The sequence below is a fragment of the Aethalodelphis obliquidens genome, unplaced genomic scaffold (genome assembly GCF_003676395.1).
Source record: "Aethalodelphis obliquidens isolate GAN/ISIS:26980383/991018 unplaced genomic scaffold, ASM367639v1 scaffold3, whole genome shotgun sequence".
NCBI classification, from domain to species: Eukaryota; Metazoa; Chordata; class Mammalia; order Artiodactyla; family Delphinidae; genus Aethalodelphis; species Aethalodelphis obliquidens.
The window spans coordinates 87,085,250-87,103,844 of NW_020837947.1; the positions used below are offsets into that span (position 1 = coordinate 87,085,250).

At 33.8% G+C, this 18,595-nt stretch overlaps 1 protein-coding gene across 1 annotated transcript in view; it reads left to right on the forward strand.

The window, feature by feature from the left end:
- Window positions 1–18,595, forward strand: part of EYS (EGF-like photoreceptor maintenance factor) — a 1,677,823-nt gene that overhangs the window by 996,147 nt on the left and 663,081 nt on the right. Inside the window, exon 27 of the mRNA XM_027093793.1 lies at window positions 13,309–13,459. Within this exon, the coding sequence (XP_026949594.1) occupies window positions 13,309–13,459 (151 nt within the window). The remainder of the gene's footprint in view (window positions 1–13,308; window positions 13,460–18,595) is intronic.

Here is an 18,595-nt window from a genome sequence, read left to right on the forward strand (position 1 = left end):
ATTTTATTATTTATTTATTTACTTTTATTATTATTATATATATATATATATATATATTTTTTTTTTTTTTTTTTTTTTTTTTTTTGCAGTACACGGGCCTCTCACTGTTGTGGCCTTTCCCGTTGTGGAGCACAGGCTCCGGACACGCAGGCTCAGTGGCCATGGCTCATGGGCGCAGCCACTCTGCGGCATGTGGGATCTTCCCAGACTGGGGCACAAACCCGCGTCCCCTGCATCGGCAGGCGGACTCTCAACCACTATGCCACCAGGGAAACACTCTGCAATTTTTTTTGGAAGAGTTTCAGAATTATTGTGTTACTGTCTATTTCTTCTTTTATAGCTCTTAGTATTTGCCTTATATATTGTGGTGCTCCTTTGTTGGGTGCATATGTATTTACAGTTTTTGTCACTTTTTGTCTCTTGTAACAGTCTTTATTTTAAATTCTATTTTGTCTGACATGAGTATTGCTACTCCAGTTTCCTTTTGATTTTCATTAGCATGGAATATCTTTTTCCATCCCCTCACTTTCAGTCTGTATGTTTCCCTAGGTCTGAAATGGGTCTCTTGTAGACAGCATATATATGAGTCTTGTTTTTGGATCAACTCAGTCAGTCTATATGTTTTGGTTGGAGCATTTAATCCATTTCCATTTAAGGTAATTATCAAAATGTATGTTCCTATTGCCATTTTCTGAATTGTTTTGGATTTGTTTCTGTAGGTCTTTTTTCTTCCCTTTCTCTTTTGTTCTCTTCTCTTGTGATTTGATGACTAAATTTAGTGTTGTGTTTAGATTCCTTTTTTCTTTTTTTTGTGTGTATCTGTTGTAGATTTTCAGGTTGCAGTTACCATGAGGTTTTGATACAGCAGTATATATATAGATAAGATTATTTTACATCGCTGGTCTTTTAATTTCAAATGTACTTCTAATATCCTGCATTTGTGCTCTCTTCACAATTGATGATTTTGATATCATATTTGTGTGTGGATGATTTCCTAATTTTACTTTATGTTTTCCTTTACAGGTGAGCTTTTCCATTCTTAATTTTCTTGTTTCTAGTATTGGCCTTTACTTTTCTGCTTAGAGAAGTTACTTTATCATTTGTTGCAAAGCTGGTCTGGTGGGACTGAATTCTCTTAGCTTTTGCTTGTCTGTAAAGCTTTTGATTTCTCCATTGAATCTGAATGAGAGTCTTGCTGGGTAGAGTTTTCTTGGTTGTAGGTTCATCCCTTTCATCACTTTAAATATATTGTGCCACTTCCTTCTGGCCTGTAGAATTTCTGCTGAGAAATCAGCTGATAACCTTAAAGGAGTTCCTTTGTATATTATCTGTTGCTTTTCCTTTGTTGATTTTAATAGTTTTCTTTGCCTTTAAATTTTGTCATCTTCTTTACTGTGTTTCTCAGTGTGTTCCTCCTTGGATTTATCTTGCCTAGGACTCTCTGTGCTTCCTGGACTTGGGTGAATGCTTCCTTTCCCATGTTCAGGAAGTTTTCAGCTATTATCCCTTCAAATGTTTTCTCAGGTCATTTCTCTCTCTCTTCTCCTTCTGAGAACCCTATAATGTGAATGTTGATACATTTAATGTTGTCCCAGAAGTCTCTTTGACTGTCTTTATTTCTTTTCATTCTTTTTTCCTTATTCTGTTCCACAGCAGTGATTTCCAACATTCTTCAGTTCACATATCTGTTCTTCTGCTATTGATTCCTTCTAGTGTATTTTTATTTCTGATATTGCATTGTTCATCTCCATTTGTTTGTCCTTTAGTTCTTCTAGGTCTTTGTTAAACATTTCTTGTATCTTTTCAATCTGTGCCTTTATTCTTTTTCCAAGATCTTGGATCATCTTCACTATCATTATTCTGAATTTGTTTTCCAGTAGATTGCCTATCTCCACTTCACTTAGCTGTTCTTCTGGGTTTTTATCTTGTTCCTTCATCTGGGACATATTCCTCATATTCCATCTCATTTTGTCTAACTTTCTGTGATTACAGTTTCTTTTCCACAAGCTGCAGGATTGTAGTTCTTCTTGCATCTGCTGTCTGCCCCCTGGTGGATGAGGCTGTCTAAGAGGCTTGTACAGGCTTCCTGGTGGGATGGTTTTATTCCTGCACACTGGTTGCTAGAGTTGGGTCTTGTACCTCTGGTGGGCAGGGCAGTTCACAGGAAGAATTTAAGCAGCCTGTCTGTTGGTGTGTGAGGCTGTGTTCCTGCCTTGTTGGTTGTTTGACATGAGGCGTCCCAGTACTGGAGCCCACCAGCTGTTGGGTGGAGCTAGGTCTTGGAAGGGAAATGGCACCCTCCTGGAGGGCTCATGCCAATGAGCACTCACCAGCACTGCTTCTGCCAGCATCTTTATCCCCACAGTGGGCCACAGCCTCCCCAACTCCACAGGAGACCCTCCAATACTAGCAGGTAGGTCTAGCCCAGTCTCTTTTGAGGTCACTGTCTTTGTGTGTACTAGACCTTGTGTGTGCCCTCCAAGTGTGGAGTTTTTGTTTCCCCCAGTCCTGTGAAATCCTTGCAATCAAACGCTGCTGGGCTTCAAAACCATATTCTCTTCCCATTGCCAGACTCCTAGGCTGGGAAGCCTGATGTGGGGCTCAGGACTTTTACTCCTTTGGGAGAACTTCTGTGGTATAACTATTTTCCAGTTTGTGGGTCACCCACCTGACAGATATGGGATTTGATTTTATTGCGATTGTGCCCCTCCTACCATCTTGTTGTAGCTTCTCCTTTGTCTTTGGATATAGGGTATCTTTTTTGGTAGGTTCCAGCATTTGTTTTTTGCTGATGGCTGTTCAGCAGTTAGCTGTGATTTTGATGTTTTTGTAAGAATGGATAAGCTCACGTCCCTTTACTCTGCCATCTGAAAAAGAGTTGTAGATTCTTCACTGGGTAAGGGATCTATCAAAACAACAATGTCTTTTGCCATTCATGCAATCAGCACACTACAAAAAGCTGGGCAGCTATTGAGCCAATCTGCCACGTTCTTCCCACACACAAAGAGGTGCAAAAGCCAACTATACTTCATTTAAAAAAATAGTATAGTAGATATTTCATCTCAAGGAAATATTGCTAGCAGTGGCTTAATTGCTGATATATAAAGATAATAATTGAATATACTGTTCTTGATTAAACTTAATGAGTGATCTTATTATTTAATAATCTAATGTCAATTATTTTAATATTGAGTATTGTTTCACAGGTCCTAAATATAATTTAATTGGAACCACAATTGTTAATGTGGGATATTAATTATATCACTGATATTTAATCTCAATCACAAATTCAAAAAATATATTTAGAAAACCATCTCTCCAGTAGAAAGGTCTGACGTTTTAGCTGGGAACAGTCTTTCAGAAGAATCATGACATATGTAGAAAAAAATGTTTTCCACAGAAGAACATAGGGAAAAAATATCTCTTCTCATGCTTCTTAAGAGTATGCATGCTGAAAGAAAAGATCAACTAGAATAATAGTTTAGAATTAGCCAGAAAACAACTCAATTTCATGGGTATTTTCAATATGAAATGCAAAGCTTTTAGCTTCTCTTTGTGGAGCTGCCCATAATTGTTAGACAATCTGACTATGGCTCACTGAATGCAAACAGTTACTTTATCAGTAGAAAGACCCAGGGGCAGAAGTGTAATCCTGTCCTAACGTGGAAGCTGGAGCCAACCCATGGTCCCAGAAGAGAAGGAAGCCAAGCCCTGGCAGCTTATGGGCTCCCTGTCAACCACAAGCCTCTGCCTTAGAATCACACTCAGTGTAGGAGAGAAGAGTTGGTGTATTTCTAGGAACACAGTTGATGTATAAACTCAAATACAGAATTGATTTTTTTCTAAGGTCAGTAAGACAATGCCTAAGTTTTATTAATAAACCAAAGATGGACAAATCAAAACTCTGCCAATTAAGAGATCATTTTTTCACTGGAGACATGAAATATAAAAATATCAAGCAGTCACATAACAAGAGACAACAGTACATAATTGAATGCAAAATAAATGACACACTATGGTGGTACTAAATGGTAAAGAAATCATTAAGACTGCAAATATTTGTAACATTTTAAGTAATAAATGAAGCTGAAGTAAACTCCTAATTATGAGTAGTGTTTAAGTGGATAGAAGAGAAACCTTGGTAGGTGGGGCAGGGAGGAGCCTGATCTAATTGTAGCAGAAAATTCCTCTTGTGGAGCTGCCAGAGATACAGTTGGTAAGTAAGAGCCTAAATTGGAGGGAGTGGGTACAAGAATTGCAAATGGGGGTTTTCTACTTAGTTCTTTTGGCAATGATCTGCCAGTCAAAGTGTTAAATCTGGGAGTTTAACTCAGTTTACTTTTTTTAAATACAAAATTTTGCTATTTCGATTTTATGGTAATTTCTTTATATTTTTATGGCTAATTAAACAAATTAATGTTGTTTTTAATATAAATATGGTAGACAATTAACAAAGAACACATGTTCAGATTTTATGGGAAGGTTTATCACTGTCAATTAAAAACAAATTTAACATAAGCTGGAAGTCAGAGTAATTGTTAAATCATGACTTTTACAATCTCAGAATAATCAGATTGAGAGTTGATATCCAACATGAAGGAATTTTGTTATTTTCTGTCTTTTTGATTGTTTATTTACAAGGTTAGCCTATTCCATGTATTCCCTCCAGTTTTTGCTAACACACGTGGCAGCTGAGAACTTGTTGCTATAAGATGAGCGGTAGCCATGCAAATAGGAAAACAGTGGGAAACCCACATCGCCACTATGTTCATCATGGATACCTTACCTTTCCTGGCATCTACCATGAGTACCTAAACATAATAGAATTTATGGCATACTAAACTTTTCTTTCAGGTTCTAATTACTGAAGAGTTGTAGTGATTACTTATGTGACTACAGAGGACAAATATAAATCACTACAAGTTTGGGAGAAGAACAATTAAAAGTAGTTCAAACAACAGGAGTCCTCAAGAGAGTTCTATATATGTTTGTAATTATGAAAAAAAACCTGTTCTATTCATTTGACCTTTAAAGCACCTTTTGTGCTGATTTTAGAGAAAGCCTTAAGAAGTCTTGATGGAAAAATTTTACACTGCACAGTGTGCTGGACAAACTGTATCATCAGCAAATGCTAAACAATAATGTTGTAAGACTGTTTTCCTGCATCCTGTCAATTCCTGTTAGACTCAATAGGGCACAATCAGAACAGCATTGCCTCCACTCTAATGAAAGATATGACTGCCGTTAAAAGTGTGTCTCTTGAAGAAAATAACAATCCTGTTAGATGAAATATTAGAGTTTCATTTTTGGCAAAGAAAATCTGATGGTCTACATTGTTATGATGAGGGGGACATACTTACCTTTCATCTTCCTTCAGCTACTGGAATATATGTATGAGAAAAGATGATATGCCATCCTGGTATTCATTTACAGTGGGTAATTTATTTCAGAAATGATAATAGCTTTGAAAACAAGAATAACAAAAGCAGAATTTTAAGTATGAAAATGTCCCATGCTTATTTAAAGTCTGTAGTATTAATATATAGACAATAATGTTCTTGATGGTGAATCAGTCTACCTTGTGTGACAATGAATAGAAGTTGTATTAAAATAATAAAAATCATAATAAATTTCAAGGAAAAACATCAAATGTGATATGCTCACAAATAATTTCTCACCATGATATATGAACTTCAGTTCTTCTGTTCAGATGAAAGGTCATGGTCAGTCTATAGATTGGAGTTGATAGTCAAAGTCTCGTCACCTGACCCACTGCTACTCATGCAAAAAAAAAAAAAAAAAACTCCTTAAGGGATTAAATTCCATGTGGCTAATGTTGATTAAGAAGGACATGTCTTGAGATTCTGACAAAAACTATTATAAGGTCTAGCTCCAACTGAGAATCACATTCCATACTCAATTAACATTAATCCTGCTTCACTGATGTGATTATAAGATAATAGGAAAGCTCTTCCTGTACATTGGGGCAAACAATCATCCCAGGACTCTCCATACTCTAGGTACTAGTATGTGTATCAGTCAGGGCTTTCCCAGAGAAACAGACCCAGCAGAAGATATATATTAGGATAATTATTTCAAGGAATTGGCTTATGGATTGTGGGGTCTGGCTGGATAAGTACAACATCTGAAGGGCAGGCCTGCATGCTGGAAACTTTGGGCAGGAGTCGAAACCACAGTTCACACATGAAATTTATTCTTCTTCAGGGAAACATCAGTTTTGCTCTCAAAGACTTTCAGTTGATTAGATGAGGTCCATTCACATTATGGAAGGTCATCTCCTTTACTTAAAGTCAACTGATGGTAGGTGGGGACAACATAACAAAATGTCTTCACAGCAACACCTAGTTTAGTGTTTGATTGAAAAACAGGGGACTGTAGCCTAGCTAAGTTGTCACATAAAATTAACCATCACAGGTAGTAAATTGAGAAAAATTTCAGAAGAAAACTTAGGAATATACAATGTAAATATTAAGAAGCTTATATATTGCAAATCAAATGCTAGAATTTTTCTTAAGAAAATAAAATATGTGTACTAAAATTTACAGAACAGACATATATTGTAGTTTTATAGAAGGGTAAAAAAAATGGGGCAAAATACACCCAAATACTCAATGGTTGGATATTTTGGAAGTAAATTAAAGTATGAACAATTACTATACATTCATTAAAATTAATAGTTCGGAATAACATTAACATACATAAATGGTTACATCATATTCATAGTATTATAGTAAGAAAGAAGACAAACTCTGAAAGAGTTTATACGTTACATTTTCAACTTTGGAGTAAATTCTATAATAAAATGAAGGTTTTAAATTGTAATAAAAGAAAAATTGTTCCTTTTGGGTTCAATGGAGGTCATTGTGCTTTTCCTTTTTTATATTTTCAGTATTTTATGAAATATTTTCTAACAAATACTTGAATTGGAAAAACTAGAGCACATGCTCTCTTCAAAATAAAAATGCTGTCAGTCATTAGGCACATAATATATTTCGGACAGTGTCCTGGAAAACTTCTCAATATTCAACACATACTGCAGTGTTCGCCACATACAAGGTCCTGTTCTAGATGTTAGGATGCAGTAATAATGTAAGAAAAAGCTCTCTTCATGATGTTTACATTCTGTAGAGACTGAGCTACCAACCTCTGTACTGAATATAACGTGTTCCACATTTCAAAGTAGACAAGCTTAAAAATCTGGTATTGAACTGAACTCGCATTCTTAACTATAAGCAAAAAAAGTCTGTAATTTGGAAGCGCTTACTGTTATTTACATTTTTCGTTGTATATGTTGTATTTAAATAAAATTCAGACTCTTAACCAACTTAAAAAAAAAAAGGTCTTTAAAACTCCACTTTATTTCTCTTCTAGCTTTCACCTGCACTCAAAATCTATCATCTGTAGCATCTACTATTCTTCCCTTTTCTTATTGTAATCATCTTAATCACCCAGAGATCAACTCTGGAGTATTTTTAACTTTAGTTTACATTTCATTGTAGTCTGCACTACACAACTTAGTACAATTGTGTATGAAATTAATATATATGTCACATTTTCTCATTATTCTTCTCTAAGTAGTCAGTTCTGCAAGGATAGAGGTCACAGTTGAATATGAATTAAACACAAATGGTTAAATGAAGGAAAGCAGGTAGACATGTTTCTTCCCATTAGGATAAAATATTCTAATTTGTAATATAACTACTATAAATGTATTTTATATATACATATACATATGTATTTTAGATACATATATGCAGATATATGTGTGTGCACATATATGTACATGTGGGTATACATATATGTATATCCCTTTAAATTTTAGAATATAGAATAACTTTTATTTCTTCATAAAAATGCCACTGACAATTTTTGGAATAAAAAATAGATTATAAATGATAAACATTTCAATACATCAAGAAAATCAGTGAAAAAGAGTTATAAGAGACAATACTGGGCATACTAAACATTAAAATAAATTGTGCCACTACAATAATTAAAGCAGTATAACTGGTTTCAAATATCACACTGAAAAACTATACAATGCAAAGTGAAGAAGCATATGCTTTACATGTAAATTATTACTGTGAAGTGCTGGTAACTTTCAAATCTGTCCATAAGTATAAGCAAATACTTATTAATTGGACAGGAAGAATTTTCATGCAGAGAATATGTTGAAAATACTGATAGATATTATCATATGAATATAAATATAGAACTAAACAAAATCTTTGGCACTCTAACAATGCTGATTGGGACAGTTTCTAGATTGTAACTTGGCAATTTGATAATAAACCCTTAAAATTGCCAATGATTTGCTTCAATAATTCACTTTAAAGAACACTTCTATGAAAATTATTAATTAAGGGTTAGATGACTTTTCACAAATCACAAAATCATTTATTATTTCTGAATCTTAGAAACTAAATATCCAGCAATAGGTTATATAATCATTAAGGAGAATTGAAAAAAAATCTTAATGAAAATGTATAGCTATTGATCTATATTTTATTGATATTGCAAAAACCAAGTGACAAAGATTCCAAATGATGACTTTAGTTGACTGTTTAAAAACAAAATTCAACTGAGTAAATTTTAAAGATCTTACTGGCTTTATTCAGTGATTCATGGATCATGTAGCATTCAACCTAACAGCTAGAAAGGAGATCCAAAGAGCTACACAAGGCAACAGATTTTATAGGCAGAGAGAGCAGAAACAAGGAAGTCATACAAGGAAAAATAGTAGATTGGTTATTGTAAGACTACTTTCTTCACAGGGATGGCAGGGTCTTATCAGGCAGATTATGTAACTAATGCTGGTCAGTTCCTCATTGACTGGTTTAAGATTCCATTTCTGGGAACCTTATATTAAGTTAATTAAAACTTGGTTTGGTGACGTGAGGGCTTCACATTAGTGACTCCACTTTGGGCCTGTTTTCTTGTCTTTAACAATTATGTTGGATAAATTTCTTTTTTTTTCTAATTTTTTATAACAAACTTATGTTGCTCTGTAGTCAGGAAAAAAAGTGAGTTTATATATATTATTTTATAGTTACTCTTTCAGTTATTACAATTAAAGGGCAAATAAATATATTTGAAATCTTAATGGGTATCATTTGCTTCATGAAATATGGGAAATTAGTTCATTAACAAAATATTAGTGAATAATTATTATTGCTATTCTAATATCATGAAACAGTACAAGTTATTTTTCCAAACATTAAAATTTAGAGATTGATTGGAATAAAAGTAGCTGTGCTTTTTATTTTTATCATTTAATGAATAAATTCCTGGAAGCTATATCCTCCCAAAGATATTTTTAACAGTTTAATTGTAAGAAATAATTAACACAGAAAGCTTCTTGTTTGCTTCTAGATACAGAATGCAAGAATATCAAGTGGATTCTAAAAATGTTCCACACATTTTTCTCCCATGTTCTTAATATAGAGAATATTATTGATTTTTTCTTTTTTTAATTCAAAACTTTATCAAAGCCTTAAATTGGCTGTCTGGCTACACCAGGTCTTATGCTATTAACTTTATATCATGGTATAAACAGAAGGGTGCAAAAAAAATATCTGTAAATAATTTTTTTAGGAAAAAAAGTACATGCATCATAGGCCTGATTCAATTATTTCATTGTTTTTATTCTATATTCTCTACAAAACAAGCTAAATGTGTGTATGTTTGTGTGTTGTATAAAACCTGACCATATTCACATATATGGAACTCTGTAATTAACTACAGACTTTCCAGGACCATGAAATCATTACTAAAATTGACCACATCCTGAGCTATGCAGTCTAAGTCACTACACTTCAAAGATTGAAAAGCAAATAGAGAATATTCAACAAGCTTGATTTAAATAAAATTTAAAATTTGATAAAATTTTATAATGTAAAAAAAATGAGAAAATCCCTGTACATTTGTAAACTTGAAGTACAATTTTGAATAATTCTTGAACCAAAGAAAAACATCACAAGATAAATTAGAAAACATTTTGAACAGATGATAATGAAAAATAGAACTTGTTGAATATAACTAAATCTATTCTTAAAAGGGAAAATTTACAATCTTAAGAGCATATATTAGATTAAGACCCCTAGAAACAGGAGAGTAAATTAAGCTCAAAGGAAAGTTAAAGGAAGAACATCCTAAAGATAAGAGCAGAAGTTAACAAAGTGGAAAACAGAGACTGGCCACCATCAACAATACCAAAAGCATTCCTTGAAATTTACTACTCCCTACCAATACTGATCTACAAAGCAAATAAAATGGGAAAAGACAAAAATAGCCAACATCACAGGAAAGAGAGCTGTCATTAGAGTTTTGACACCAATAAAAATATAAAAGGAAATTATGAAATATTTTATGCTAATTATTTTCAAAATATAAATTAAATTTAAAAATCTGAGATAAAGACACAACTTAACAAATTGGACACAATCCATAGATAGCTACATTTATTAAATCCATATTTAATACTTACCTAAAAAAACCTCTCCAAGCCCAGGTGGCTGTACTAGTAAAATCTGTCTTATGTGAAAGAATATTACATAAACTTTCTGAAAGAATATAAGGACAGCATAATCTTGAAACCAACATTTTTCAAGAGCAGTACTAGAGAGGAAATTTGAAGGATGCTCTCCCTCTCTCTCTCTCTCTCTCTCTCTCTCTCTCTCTCTCTCTCTCTCTATATATATATATATATATATATATATAATATTAGTATTTCACAGTGTGGTATTGGTACAGGGTTAGAAATTTAGACCAATAAAATAGAGATCCCAGGAACACACAGACACACACAAACACCTATTGCTAAAAAAAATATAGGGGAGGAAAAAACAAGTAGGAGTACTTACGTACTCTACTGGGTATTAAATACTATATTTTTAGAGTAAGTTTTAAGACAGTGCTATATTTACACAAAGATAGAAAAATTGACCAGTGGAACAGAATAGAGAGTCTAGAAACAGACTCATATATATGTGAACATGATTTATGATTGATACATACCTGAGACTATATAAAAAACCAACCCCTAGTGGATTGTGTAGCTAAGTGTCAGTAGTAAAATAATATTTTCAAAAATGACATAGAAAAGGAACAACAACAAAATATGAATCATTATATAAAAGTTTGATCTATTACCATACATTAAAATTAAGAGCTTTTGATCATTAAAATACACTATTAAGAAAGTAAAAATGTGAGACACTGAAAAGAAAAATAAAATGTTCGCAACACAAACAGAGCATATATATATCCCAAATATGGAGAACTCTAAGTGATTTTTGTTAAATCCTCAACAGAAATGCATATATATTGCACCAAACAATATACACAAGCATGTTTATATCATCAATATTCATGATAGCACCAAAATGTACAGCAACACTGAAATGAGTAATTTGTAAAATATCAATATAAAATATGTTGAAAAAGAACAAACTGCTATTAAATTCAATGTCAAAGGTGAATATGGAAAGCATAATGTTGAATGAAGTTGGAAGGTGTGTGATAAAGTATACCGGAGTTGGAGTGGGGATTCTTAAGAGTAAGTTTCTACCTCTTGACCTAGGTAGGGCTTACTTGAGTATAATCACAATATGGTAGTTCATAGAGATTTACCCTTTACCCGTTGCATCATGCATAATTCAATTTAAAAACTTTATGTAAATATACAAATACCACATCTTCTTTATTCATTCATCTGTTGATGGATACTTAGGCTGCTTCCATAATTTATAACTGTAAATGGATTATAACCTAAAAAAATTTGAATCACTATGTGGTACACTTGAAACTAATATAATATTGTAAATCAACTAAATCCCAATTTTAAGAAATGAAACTCTGCCATTTGTTAACAACATGGATAGTCCTAGGAGGTATCATGCTTACTGAAATAAGTTAATCAGAGAGAGACATGAAATAAGTCAATCAGAGAGACACAAATACTCTATGTTATCACTTACATGTGGAATCTAAAACATAAAACAAATGAATATAGCAAAACAGAAACAGACTCTCCGGTACAGAGAACAGACTGGTGGTTACCAGTGAGGAGGACCATGGTGGGGAGAGGAAGGATAGGGGTAGGGGATTGAGAGGTACAAATGACTATATATTAAATGGATAGGCTACAGAAGAGTACCGTACAGCACAGGGAAATATAACCATTATTTTGTCATGACTTTAAATGGAGTATAATGTATAAAAATGTTGAGTTGCTGTTTTGTACACCTGAAACTTATATGATGTTGTAAATCAACTTTACTTTAATAAAGATGGATAAAAGAAGAGGCAGAATGTCACATATTCATAATATAAGATGACATAGGTGAATGTTACATGGGTGTCTTACAATATGAGTATCTCGAAAAGGATTATAATTAAGGTTACTTGCTGGGTAGGTAAACAAATAAATTGACTAGACAGTGGATCTACCAAATTTTTCTATAGTGTTAGATAACAAATATTTTTGGGGCTTCATGTCTCAGAGTCTTTTTTGCAACTATCAACTCTGCCATGAAAGCAGCCTTAGATTATATGTAAAGAAATGTGTGGTTCTGTTCCAATTAAACTTTATTTATAAAGAGGTGGCAGGCAAGATTTGGCTGATGGGCCACTGCTTCTAACACCTGGATTAGATGATTAGTTAAACAGATGGCTAGAGTGAGTGAGACATGCATATCTACAAGTTGAAGCATTTTTTCTCATCTTTCTAAAAAATGGGCACATAAAAATTATTGCTGGAAATCTCCTAATTAAGTTATATTTAGTTAAATTATTTTTTTTAATTTTACTTGCTATACTTCTTGCTATGATTTATATTTCCACAACTAATTACTCGCTGCTGTATTACTATTTTCAACCTAAAGATATATAGTACACCAGATAACCATATCTAAACTTGATCCTTTTCAATAATTTTCACTCACAGAGAAAATTAACAGTGTAAAAAACTGAAGTAGAATATTATGCTCTAACATTGTTTTAGTTATTTTTGAGAAACATCTGTTTATTATCAGGATTTGTTTATTTCATTAGGTGATTGCTACAGTTTGTTGTTTTATTAAAGTTTAACTTTATATTTATGTGCTAAAATCATTGAGGATTTCTAATTTAGAATAGATTAATCTACTTCTGGCTTTGTTGGTTTTATGGTGAGATAATCTATGTACTTAAATCTTTCTTCTTTTGTTAATAGCGTAACTAATTGGTCAAACAGATGTTTTTACAACACATGCTAAAACCATAAATTTCTTATCTAAATGGTTGCAGGCAAGAATTGGATCCATGTAAAGCTGAACTGACTATTCTAGGGAAGACTATAAAAGCAAGCGAATCTATTGGTTATGTACCAGGAAAAGCACTGCCAGAATCAGGGGCTGTCTTTATTGGTGGACTTCCAGATCTTCATGAAGCAAACCAGGTATTTCTGTTGATGACGTAAAATATATTCCTTATGTTATTGTATGAAAAGGAAAAGTGGGAAAACTTTAGAAGTTTCCTCGTTAGTGGGATTATCTACATGGTATCAAAAAAAATTTTTTTGCATTCTACTAACATATATATTGTCATCCATTCTGCCAAAGTGTACTAAAAGTGTATTGTTCTCATTACTTAGAATTACTCCAGTGTCAAGCTGCTTTCCCATCTTATGGCTATATACATGCATTATATTTCATGGTAAAATTAAGTGTGTGTGCTTTTCTTCACCCCTATGCTTGTGATTTCCCTGGGTATATGAGGAGTTGGCTCATATATCCACACATAAAATATGATTCAAGAAATGGAACTGGAACTCCATCCCCCAGTCTCTGCTTCACAAAGGGTTCCCAAGTATAAGAACACTCTCTACTGAGTTCTGTACTTATGCCAGCCTACTCACTAAATCTCCATTTAGGTAATTAGCTCATTGTTATCATTATTAACCTGTATTTTAGGGTGAGAGCTTGCATGCTGACTTAAATGGTATTGATTATATGGTTCCACTTTGTTATTATAGGCCATTACTTTAAAAATTTGACATTGCTTGTTAAGTGTACCAATAGCTTAATGTACCATAAGTGTACCATTTATGGATATTTTCTCCTACTGTATTTATCATTGTACTCTACAGATTTGGACATACTATTTTTATATTTTTGGAAATATAAAATGCTATTATTTAAAATTCTCACAAGTAATATGAATTGGGTATAAATCTACTCACTATTTGATAACTATTATGATTCCATTATAAGTAAACTTTAAAAAAAATCACAACAAATATACATAAAGGACAAAAGTCTCCTGCATAGTTGATGTGACACATATGCCTTGAACAAAATAAGGAAATTACATAACTGTAAGCATATGGAATTTACTTTAGATTCAGCTTTACTCCATTAACAGTATATTTATTTATCATTAAACAGACTTATGGGCCTTTTTCTATTATATTAATACAATTTATTGACTTTTTCCTAGATAAACCAGCCTATAAGCTCAATAAGATTAGAAAATATCTGTTTTGTTTACCTTTCTATCCCCCCAAGGCAAGGATAGTTTCTGTTACATAGTAAGTTCTCAATAAACATCTTTTGAATGAATAGTTCAAAAATGGATTGAAAGATTCTAAAAATTTACGTAAATTTATCTTTAGTCATTTATATTAGGATTGTTCTCATTTCATAACTATTATATATTTCCCAAATAAAAGGTGAGTTTTCATATAGAATTTAATTTTTGTGAGCATACATTAATTGAAAGCAGGTTCTTAAGACTCAAGGAGATACACAAGTATCTCTAATACAGATAGGTATTTACTCTAATTGAAATACAAACAAAATATGGAACCAATATAGAAAAACAGAAAAGGAAGCCTTCTGATCTCCTTAGGGGAGTAAGGGAGTTTGTAGTTAGGTAGAGATCTGAGGGATGATCATATACATAATACATAGACTATCATTGCAGGCAGACAAAACGTCACACACACACAGGCTTAGTAATGGGAAGGCCTAGGAAAGGAAGAGTGAGAGTAGAAGTAATTTATTACTGGGGAGACATGGATTTTAATGTGAATTGAGCAGGAGGAAGGCTTGTTGTTGGAAAATTCATCACGCAGTCTGAGCACAATGGATCCTGAATGAAATACAAAAAAGTGCATATTTATAGGCTGGTGCCTGGAGGAACCATTTAAGAAGTTTGAACAAGGAGTGGCATGTAGTTTTCACTCAGGTAGCAACAAAAGTATAGGATTGAAAAGGTTTAGACTACAGGTCAAGAATTGGTAGTTAGTCAATAAGAATAATTAAACAAGAAATGATGCTGTGCAATAAGACTGAGAGGACGACTGCAGAAGCCAAGGTATTTGTGAATAATTATAGATACGAAGATAGAAAACTTCAGAATTTGAATGACCAGGTTGGCTTATGTAAGCAGAGAATTCATGTGGAAATCACAAGTTTGTTTACAGGAACAGATGGCAGGTTCATTTTGGTAGTTGTTACTTTGGGCAGGGATAATTTTCAAATATTTAACAACTGGCTTGCAAATATCACTACCTCATCAGTTCTTTGCATCATTACATTCCTGCTGCATATCATCTATATTAACAGAACATTGTGACATAGAATAATTCATTTGAAATATGGGCCTTGAGTGATGTCAGCAACACAGTATAGTGAGATGCTCTGTCTCTCCCCTTCAATCTACAACTAGTAAACTATCCACAACTCAACAAAGATGCTTCTGCCCAACAAACCAGGATGCTGGAGAATTCCTCACATCTGTCTATCTAAAGGAGCATGGACTGGAACACACACAGGAGGCAGAAACAGGGGAATGGCAGAGGCAGTGCCTTCAATCCTGGCCCTCTAGCTATGGCAGCTGAGCCTGCAGCTGCAGAGAATCCAGGAGCAGCAGGGAAGGTGGCACAGGTGACCCAGGCCCCCAGCCACAGGCAACAGAGGAGCAGCAGCAGCAGGGTCAGGGACCCCATCCCCACAGCTACAGAGACATCTCCACTTCCAGCACCCACCCACCTACAGTGGCAGAGCCTGCAAACTTAACACTGGTCATGGCAGAGGTGCCCAGATTCCCTACCTTTCTTCCCACTGAGACAGTAGAGCCTGTGGCGATCCCAGACACAGAGGAAGAGCCCACCATCCTGGACCCCAGGTGGCAACGACAGTGACATTGACAGCAGGAAGGCACCAATGACCCTGGAAGCATAAGTGGTGGTAACAAGGGCACAGGAATACACCTTTGGCAGAGGCCATGGAGGGTGAAAATTACTGACTCTCAAGTATGACCAGAGGCGGCTCAGGTGAGAGAAATTGAAAACTTATGCTATAACAATGCCTACTGCAACAACAAAAAAGACCTCTAATTTCTCACCTATTGAATCAATAGAATCAAGTAGAGAGAGGCTTCAAATGCATCATCTTAGGAACAAATCATCAAGCACAATGAAGAACCACAGTAACACTGTACCACAGAAAGAAAATTACTATTCTCCATAAACCAAACTTAGTGACACTGCATATTGCAATTTGATAGAGATTTCAAAATATTTGTCATGAAGTAAAGCAATGAGCTACAAGACAACTCAGAAAGCAGTTAAGTATGCTCAGGAAAAAAATCAATGAACAAAATGAATCCTTTACCAAAGAGATTGAAACTCTGTAAAAGAAACAGACAGAAATTCTGAAACTGAAGAAATTGACAAACAAGATGAAGAATGCATTAGAAAACATTAGAAACAGAGCAGACCATATGAAAGAAAGAATTAGTGAGTTTGAAGTTAGAAATCTAGAATGATACAAGCAGAAGAGTGAAAAGAATAAGGTATAAAATAAAATGAGGAAATTCTATGAAACATATCTGAGTCTTTTAGGAAGAGCATTAAGGTAACAGGCGTCCCAGAGGAGAATAGAGGGGGAAGGGAGCAGAGAGTTAATTTAAGCAAATAATACCTGAGAACTTTCTAAACCTGGGAAAGAAACTGGATATACAAGTCCATGAAGCTAAGAGAATACCTAGTTACTGAAATGCAAAAAGACCTCTCCCAAGACAGACTATATTAAAATTGTCAAAAGTAAATATGGCAAAGAAAGAATTTTAAAAGCAGCCAGGGAAAAAGTTATGATAACCTACAAAGGAACCCTCATTAAGTTATCAGCAGATTTCTCAGCAGAAGGATTACAGGCCAGGAGGGAGCATAATGATATTCTCAAAATACTGAAAAACAAAACCTGTCTTACAAGAATACTCTATCCATCAAGGTTGTCCTTCAGATATGAAGGAGAAATAAAGGCTTTCCCAGAGAAGCAAAAGCTGAGGGAGCTCATCAACTCTAGCCCTGCCTTAAAAGAAATGTTGAAAGGAGCTCTGCTACCAGAAAACAAAAAGTCAAAAGTACGTAAAACAATGAATAAGGTGATAAATAGACAATAAGAATAAGAAAATTGCAATTCTATATCAGAATAGGTTTATAAATGCTTTATTATAGCATAAAGTTTAAATGACAAAAAAGAGAAAAAATAACTATAGCTACTTCAACTTGGTAACAAACTTACAACATAAAAAGGGAAAATTTGGAAAACAACAACACAAAAGGGAAAGAGAAGATAGACAGAACCAGTATAGGTAAATGAAGATAAGATGCTATCAGCAGAAAAAGGACTATTTTATCTATACAATGTTTTATACAAACCCCATCGTAACCACAAAACATAAATTTAGAGCAGAGACATTAACATAAAAAAAGAGAAAACAGAGAAAATCATCATAGAAAACCACAAAACCAAAAGAACAGACAGAAGCCCAAGTAATAACAAACAATGGAGATATAAAGCAAACAGAAAACAAAAGATCAAATGGCAGTAATAAGTCCTCATCTATCAACAATCACCCTAAATATAAATGGATTGAATTCATCAGTCAAAAGACACAGAGTGGCCCAGTAGATTAAAAAGCAAGACTGACTGTATGCTGCCTTCAGGAGACTCACCTCAACTCTGAAGACAAACATAGGCTCAAAATGAAAGGATGGATAATGGCAGCCAAAAGAAAGTAGGTGTAGCCACACTCATATCAGAAAAAAAATAGACCTCAAGTCAATAAGCATAACAGGCAAAGATGAATGCTATAGAATGATAAAGGGGAAAATTGATCAAGAAGACATAACACTTATTATTATATATGCACCTAACATAGGAACACCAAAATATGTGAAGCAATTATTAACAAACTTAATGAGAGAAATTGATAATAATAGTAGGGGAATTTATCACTCCACTTACATCAATAGATAGATCATCCAGACAGAAGGTCAACAAGGAAATAGTGGTCTTAAATGAAACATTAGACTAGATGGATTTGATAGATCTGCACAGAACATTCCATCCAAATGTAGCAGAATACACATTTTCCTTAAGTGCACATGGAACTTTCTCAAGGATAGACCACATGATAGGACACAAAACAAATCTCAATGCTATTAAGAAGATTGAAATCATATCAAACATCTTTTATTATCACAATGTTATGAAACTAGAAATCAACTATAAGAAGAAAGCTG